The following is a 7,724-nucleotide window of genomic DNA, read 5'->3' on the forward strand; positions in this document are numbered from 1 at the left end:
TGTGTGTGTGTGTGTGTGTGTGTGTGTGTGTGTGTGTGTGTGTGTGTGTGTGTGTGTGTGTGTGTGTGTGTGTACTAAGCTCAGTGTTAGTGAGTGATCAAAGGCAGACCTGTTCCCACCACCTTGAGACCCCATCATGATAAAATAACAGCAAACAGAGAGAGCTACGGGTCACCTCAGCGCTGCAGGTCAGCAAGTTTGCAGCTCAGTGCCCAGAGGGTTAGAAAAAAAGACAGCTTTCTCATGAGACTGCATGAAAGATCTGGCAAAGATCTGGCAGTGTGGTGGCAGCATAATCACAGTCATTAAAATCAGATACATCAGAGGGTAAGCAAATATAATTTCAGCAAATATTTGTGATTACAGCTTGAACCAGCTTTATTTCACTGAATCTATTTGCCAAACACTTATGATGTTAGCAAAGCAAACAACTGAGGAAATACCGTAATAAAAAGGTGGAGCCAACAGCATTTTAAAGGCGCCTTACATCTACAGTTCAGCATGTACTGCTCCTGCTGCTGCTCTAAAACTCAAGTGAACTGAATAAAAAGCCACTGAAATTCAATCTGGTAAGTATAAAACGTTTTAAGCTTATTAATTACACTATTATTATTCAGGCACTGAGGTGGCCACTCCAAGGATAATCCAGGAACAAATTCCTACCACAAAACTGTTACTATTTCCAGTATTAGATGTGATAATGTTACTAAAACGCAAACAAATTTAATTAACAAGAAGTTAAAATCAGAAAATCTCTGTTGGGGTTTCCTTCCGAGTAGGAAACCTCTTTATTGTGTAAAACGTTTCCTACTTGGCAGCGTGATTGCAGCTTCATCCTCGCAGAACTGGATGTTCTGATTTTTTTAAAAATAAAAAAAGCCGGACAGAACAATTCAACCTTTTTTTTTTTTTTTTTAATAATTTGAAGATATTTGAGCATAATTATGAACTATTTATACAAAAACTGAAAATGAATGCAGTTTATGAAAGAGTTCAAATGTAGTCTCATACAAACCCAACATCACACAGCATGTTGGGAGTAGAGTCACCTACAAGAGCGCAAACTGTAATTGTTGCATGCTACAAAAATACGATGTGTACACAGGGCACGTATCGAGGAGTACTCACAACAGTCGGCCTCATCACTGCGATCCTGACAGTCATCGAGTCCGTCACACTTTGCGTTCTTTTTCAGGATGCAGGAGCCGCTTTTGCACTGATATCTGATTGCAGAGCAGGTCGTTTCTGATGAAACAAGTCTCAGTTATTAGTGGCTAAAAGGCACGTTTCATTTTATAAAGTTGCAAACGACACGTACCATGAGTGCAGTTGAGTTCATCGACTCCATCCGTGCAGTCTGTCTCTCCATTGCATACTAGCAGAGGATGCAGGGGACTATTGGCACCACAGCTCATCGTGGGCCTTGCTGTGAAAATATGCATCATTTTTTAAAGTGCGGACTGAGTTCTCAAGGAAATAAACACATTTAAACCACATGCCAGACATCAAGAACAGTGTAACGTTTCAACAGGAATTCACGATGCTATTTTAAACAGACAAGGAATGAAAGCCGAACATTCCCATTGTTTAAAAAAACAAAATCAAAAATGGTTAATTGGAAAACAACTTACAGCAGAAGACCTCGTCACTCTCATCCTGGCAATCATCCAGGCCATCGCAGAGTCGAGTCTTCTGCACACACAGTCCCGTGTTGCACAAGAAATGGCTCTCTGGACAGGCTGGTGAGCAGAGAAACAGAAACAAAACTAAATCTCTATCATTTTGTTGTACTGGCTCAATATAACACAACACAATAAACTTCTCTGGGGCTGCAATACAGTGACAATTAACAACAAAAGAGCTACAAGAGTTTCAAGAGCTACAGTAAAAGATTATCTTTTTTTTTCACAAGAACTTCCATATTTATTTTCCAACATTTTCACTTTGTAATTTTTAGAATCCACTTATGAACAAAATTCACATGCACACAGATACACAGAGACACGCATTTCCTGCTCCCCATCCTAGCGGTCACAGTGAGTCAGGCTGGAGTTATGCTGTGCTTACGCTGGTTCATACTGTAGCTGCTATAAGATGCCTGGAAAGGCTGAGCAGAAGTACGTGAGCTGCAGCGAAACTCCACATCTGGATTGTAGTCAGCAATACGAAAAACCGTGTCATGTCCCACGTAGCTTCCACAGTAACTGTGGAAGGAAAACAAGCATCAAGAAAAATCATCACAGGATGTGGGACAAATATAGTCGTGGACAAATGAATGGTCTAAAAATATCCAGGACATTTAGTACATGAGGTGACTATCCATCTCTGTAGACTACTGAAAATACCCAATAATAATAGGCAGTGGAACTTATTATTTGAATTCAGTGTGAGCAGGTGTAGCCACGTACATGACTTCATTGACCTTCCACCAGCCTTGGTCACAGCCATTCATGTCCTTTAGTTTCAGGACATAGTTGTGGAAGCGCAGTGCAACTCCTAAAGTGGAGTTCTGGGTCTGTTATAAAATGACAGAACACACAATGAACGAAAACTAATAATAATAATGTGTGTGTGTGTGTTCGTGTGTCACTTGTTTGTCACTTGTTTGTCTACCTTAAACTTCCAGGTACAGGAGCACTGTGGGGGCAGCATGCTGGGGTAGAAGGGGCTGTACATTCGATCTCTGATACCAGGCTCCAACTGGCTCTCAATTTGAGACATACAAACTGAGAGTGACAGAGAGAGGCCTGAGGGTTATAGTTTCCCAAGCTAATGCTAGATGTTACATAAATCTGGGTGCTGGAACATTATATTATTGAGAAATCATTCTTTAGAAGCAGACTTATTATACATATTTTTAAAAAATCCTACACAATTCACTAAAATATTAATTTCATGTCGATGCTTTGCTTTCAGAAAACTTGTTTGTCAAGAACTACTGGCTTATAAGACAGAGCAGGTAAATGTCTCATACCTTCCTCAGCGATTGCCTCAAAGTATCCTCTGAAATTTTTATTCCCGTTGGTCATTCTGAAGGACAGCAGCATGAAATTGGAGGTAGAAACGATGGAGACGGCGCTGGAGACCGGCTCACACAGGCTGCAGCACAAAGAATGTAGATCAGCACATGTGAAATTTGTATTTATGAGTGTATAAATATTCTTGGTAGTCTAAGTGCCAATGACTGGGACTTCTTTAAGTGAAACATGGGGACCGACTTATTTAAACCTCTGAAAAGATGGATGCCTGAAAAGACTGAGCAGAGGTACGTGAGCTGCAGCGCAACTCTGGATTGTAGTCACCAATCCGAAAAAACGTGCCGTGTGCCACGTAGCTGTGAGTATGTCAGTGAAGTTAAAAATACTTATGATACCTATAAATACTTAGAATATATATGTAAATGTCAGATGCTCTGGAATAACCTGCTCTGGACTGATGAATCTAAGATGGACCTTCTGGCCACAGTAAGAACAGATGTGTTTTAATGTAAGGCCATCTGAGGAAGGCTCAAAAAGCAGAAATGGTGTGATATTGGAAAGGCTTAGTGGTATTGATCATCATACCACTAAAAAAAACCTTTAGAAATCTGCAGGAATTCTGTGTGTTGTTTTAGAGAATCTTACTGTAAATCAAACTTGTGCTCTGGTGCAGACTCGCCTGTGCAGAATGCGCCCTCTCATGGGCAGCAGAGCGTCATACACAGTGAGGGCATCGTTCACGCAGTCACTGGGCTCAATAACAAATGAGGTGATGGTGAGGCGGATCAGAGAGCCAGGGACTGCAGTGAGCTTTACATGGCAATTTATACCGCCCCATGACGAGAAGACGCTTAAAGGGACCATCACCCCAGGAAGGTTGGCATACATCTTATCTACACACTGAGAGTCTGGAAGGAGAGAGAGAGAAAAAAACTCATGGAAACAAAATGCAGACATGCAGGATGTTTGTTATTCACCTCACTAGTTCTTACCTGCTGTGTTGGATGAATAATCTGAACGCTGAACACCTGCAAGAGAGCAGAATAGTCAGTTTATTCTAAGGTTCAGAGTGATAAATATGCATTAGACTACAGGTGAGACACACAAATGCACCATTGATGAGGATGGAGTCTATGTCAACTGGAAGACCCAGCAGGTAGCCTACAGAGGACCTGTTCAGGCTGGTGTGGACTGAATCTCTGAAAATGGCTGCTAAGCACTCCTCACACATCTCTGAGCTCTTCAGTTGAGGGACCACAAAAGCCATCCAGAAATGCACCAACACGCCACCCTTGTTGTTGTTACTTGGGGAGGAAAACAGATTGATAGAACATCTTTAAAATCATAAAACTAAATGAAAAACAGCCGCTTTGTTTGGTTTTAGCTCATGATGACAAGGAGCACCAAAGTACCTGAGGTCTGAAATGACAGCTTGCTTGTAGAGTTTCGCAACTGAGGACATTTTGTACACATTGTTCACCTGCAAGACACCAATAATGACACCAATAATTAACAGCAGATTAGTACAGACCAGCAGTTCACCAGCAGGGTTACACTGACACCTACCACGTGCTGGATTTTATTTGCCATGGACACAAACTCATGCGACTCTGCTTGCCGGTACTCTGGGATAAACTCCACATTGGCTACACGGAACATCCCAGCGAAATATGCTCCACTGTTACTTTCCCTGCGAACTGAGGAAATCTGGTCAAATTTAGCTTTTTTCCCCTCTTCGAGCTACTATATTACAATAATACATTTTAATAACATGCTGCCAATAAAATTAGCTAAACGTTTATGCACAGCATCTAAACACTGAACTTTGCAAAGATATTTAATGGACAGTTCACCTCAAAATCTAATTTACTCATTTTTCCTCTGGCCTGTTGTCACCTAGATTGTTTTAGTGTGAGTTGTCCAGTTTTGGAGATCTACTCATGACAAAATAAAAATAAATAAACCATGAAATTTTTTACATATCAACAAATAATAAAAATGATCCAGACCTAAGCAAATCTTAAAATCTATCCAACCTCAAAGGAATTATAAAATATGCCATATTGCACAGTGTCATTATTTATTTAAACAAATTAAAATGCAAGTGTGTGTTAACAAGGAGGAAAGACATCACTGATGATCTTGAAGAAGTAATTGCTGATGCCCATTAACTTGGGAAGGGTTTGGCCATTTCCAAACAATTTGAATTGCATCTCTCTGTAGTGAGAAACCAGGACAGTTTTCAGTCTTCCCAGCAGTGGACGACACAGCAAATTTAGCCCAGGGTCAGAGAGCAAACTGGAGATGTTTGTTCATAATGCACAGCACCATGTTTGGCGAAAACAAAATGCAGCATATCAGCACAAACATGTCATTGCATCTGTTAAACACAGTGGTGCTGGAAGGTTGATTATTTGGGCCTGTTTTGAAGCCACAGGACTTGGGCACCTTGCAGTCAACGAGTTGACCATGAACTCATCTGTGTAGTAAGTGTTTTAGAGTCTTCATGCAACAGGACAATGATCGGACGCACAGAAGCAGAACACCTGAACAAAAGTCAGCAAACTGAAGCAACATTATAAAGAAGAGTGGGCCACTTCCTCCACAGTGGTGTGAGAGACTGATAAAGCCATACAGAAAATTGATTCCTTCAAGTTATTGCTGCTAAAGGTGGTTATACAGCCTGCTGAACCACGGGGTGTGCTTAAATTTTTACATATAGCTCCTGCATTTTAGCTTAGTTTTTCTTAAATGAATACCAGCACACTGTAGCATGTGTTTGATGTAGTTCCTCTGAGGTTATATTTAGTTTAACTTAACCTGATATGTAAAACCTTAAAATTGAAAGAGCGCGTACTTCCTTTTTACTGTATTATTTGTGTCATCCTTCAAATATAGTGGAACAAAACTCAATTTTTCTTGTAGTTTTAAGAAACCAAGTCATGATTTTTTTTTAAAAAGACAGTGATGCTGAGTTTCTTACATTTATTTTTGAGCATGTTGTTTTTTTTTTATGAACCTTTGACCCAAACTTGGGTCACTGGGGGAATCAAATACTAAAATGATTGTTCATTTGTAACTGCTCCAAAATGCTCTTGCATCAGTTTTTCACTGTTAAATAAACCAATACACATTTATAGACTCGTCATTTCTTTGTAATTACTTAAAATTATGAATGCAGCAGGGAGACAGCCGCACACTTTCCTGACTACAGATGAGGCCCAAAGAGAAAACAGTTTAATCTGTGGTGAACTGTCCCTTTAAATATCTTTCAGGAGCAACATTTTTGTTTTGTTTGTTTCTTTTTTAAATAAAAGTGTAAGAATACTTCCACTTACAAATAAAGACCCACAGCAGCGACCACATGATCACCACCACGACGAACACTACTGCTGTGATGATTACAGTTATGTATGGGATGTTCAGCAGACGGAGCCACAGCCTCTTGAGTCCTTTGGGCTTCCGTCTAGTCTTCCTGTACTTCCTGCGCAGCTTCTGCAGCGTGTGGTCCACTGTTGCCACCTCCACTGACACATCTGCAATCTACAGCCAGACAGGGGAACACGGTCATGGCCATTCAAAGCTGTATATCACATGGACAGCACATTTTGCTTGCCCTTTAGAGCAATCGCACAAAAGGGCAAACTATGGGAATAGATTTAATGGTGCTGAAATAATAGGAAAAGAACACCAAAAGCAATTAACAGTTCACTATGAAGATTCAGGATCAGGACAAAAGGGCACAAGAGGGTGAAGCCAGCTCTCCGGGGCAGACCATCCTCCTCTTATCTCTTTACTGTATCTGCAGGTCAACTTTCTTCTATTACAGTAAGCTGAATAATCAATCCCAAGTGCATGAGTGACAGAGGTTCTGAATAATGCATGGTTCAAAATCTATTTGATCTGCTACCAGTGATTCAAATATGTGCCAGCTAAAAACGAGGCTGGTTTACTTGGCACCTTAGCTCGTGACCCAGTGTCTGAAAGCAGTACCAACTCCATCAGATGTAACTTCAGTGCTCATTGAGTTACCCAATGCACATGTATTATTCATTCAGTGTCATCCCATACTGTGCAACTGGCAAATATTCCATCACAAGTTAGCAGACCATAGAGACGTAGTAAAAATATCAATATCCATTTAAGCACATTTAAATGTGAAATAAGCTGAGAGATTTAAAAAAAGTTTTGAGATGTGTCAATAAAGTAAATCTTCCAGGATTTGAGTCTGGAGACACGGCTATGCTGAAGCGCAAAACTCAACACAAAAGCATCAAGGTTACACAAATCTACACACACAGCTATTTGTTACCAAGTTAACGATACAGCTTACTTACACTGGCACAGTCCTGTCGAGATGGATCATCATCTCCACTGGTCTGCTTGTTCTCATCGTGCTGCGCGCCCATGACACAGGCATCCCTTCAAGCCGCAATCATCTACTTTCTGACTTTTGTTCTTTCAGATCCATTCCCACTGCCTTTTAGAACAAGAACAGCCGTTCATGAAAACAGCAGATTCGAACAGAGCCAAAAAGCACACCGTTTGGCTCCACAGTCGGCAGGTGTCTGAAACCAGATCCTTGACCACAGACGAGCAACGGCGAAACGGGGAACTATCCAGTCGTATGGCTAATGTTTCATTCATTAACTTCCATCGATACCTTCTATCAAATGCACACGCACTAATGTTCACCAGGCACATGCTAACATTTTGCTTGGTAATCACGAGAAAGCAGTTGCACGA

At 40.8% G+C, this 7,724-nt stretch overlaps 1 protein-coding gene across 2 annotated transcripts in view; it reads right to left on the reverse strand.

Annotated features, from left to right (window-relative positions):
- The window catches only part of tmprss7 (transmembrane serine protease 7), a 10,599-nt gene extending 2,961 nt beyond the window's left edge, over nucleotides 1-7,638 (reverse strand). Inside the window, exons 1-14 of one of the 2 annotated variants that reach the window (XM_005912217.3) lie at nucleotides 7,316-7,638; nucleotides 6,317-6,521; nucleotides 4,545-4,675; nucleotides 4,391-4,458; nucleotides 4,092-4,282; nucleotides 3,971-4,006; nucleotides 3,658-3,886; nucleotides 2,975-3,099; nucleotides 2,614-2,726; nucleotides 2,409-2,515; nucleotides 2,068-2,204; nucleotides 1,632-1,739; nucleotides 1,319-1,426; nucleotides 1,129-1,245 (exon numbers count right to left, since the gene is read on the reverse strand). In XM_005912217.3, coding sequence (XP_005912279.1) covers nucleotides 1,129-1,245; nucleotides 1,319-1,426; nucleotides 1,632-1,739; nucleotides 2,068-2,204; nucleotides 2,409-2,515; nucleotides 2,614-2,726; nucleotides 2,975-3,099; nucleotides 3,658-3,886; nucleotides 3,971-4,006; nucleotides 4,092-4,282; nucleotides 4,391-4,458; nucleotides 4,545-4,675; nucleotides 6,317-6,521; nucleotides 7,316-7,387 — 1,747 coding nt within the window. In that variant the 5' untranslated portion in view covers nucleotides 7,388-7,638. Of the gene's footprint in view, nucleotides 1-1,128; nucleotides 1,246-1,318; nucleotides 1,427-1,631; nucleotides 1,740-2,067; nucleotides 2,205-2,408; nucleotides 2,516-2,613; nucleotides 2,727-2,974; nucleotides 3,100-3,657; nucleotides 3,887-3,970; nucleotides 4,007-4,091; nucleotides 4,283-4,390; nucleotides 4,459-4,544; nucleotides 4,676-6,316; nucleotides 6,522-7,315 lie in introns of those variants that run through there. The other variant, XM_042223454.1, reaches the window with a different exon arrangement.
- Nucleotides 7,639-7,724: the final 86 nt, after the last annotated feature.

Source organism: Haplochromis burtoni, unplaced genomic scaffold (assembly GCF_018398535.1).
Source record: "Haplochromis burtoni strain Fernald_Lab_line unplaced genomic scaffold, NCSU_Asbu1 Contig_1, whole genome shotgun sequence".
Taxonomy (NCBI): domain Eukaryota; kingdom Metazoa; phylum Chordata; class Actinopteri; order Cichliformes; family Cichlidae; genus Haplochromis; species Haplochromis burtoni.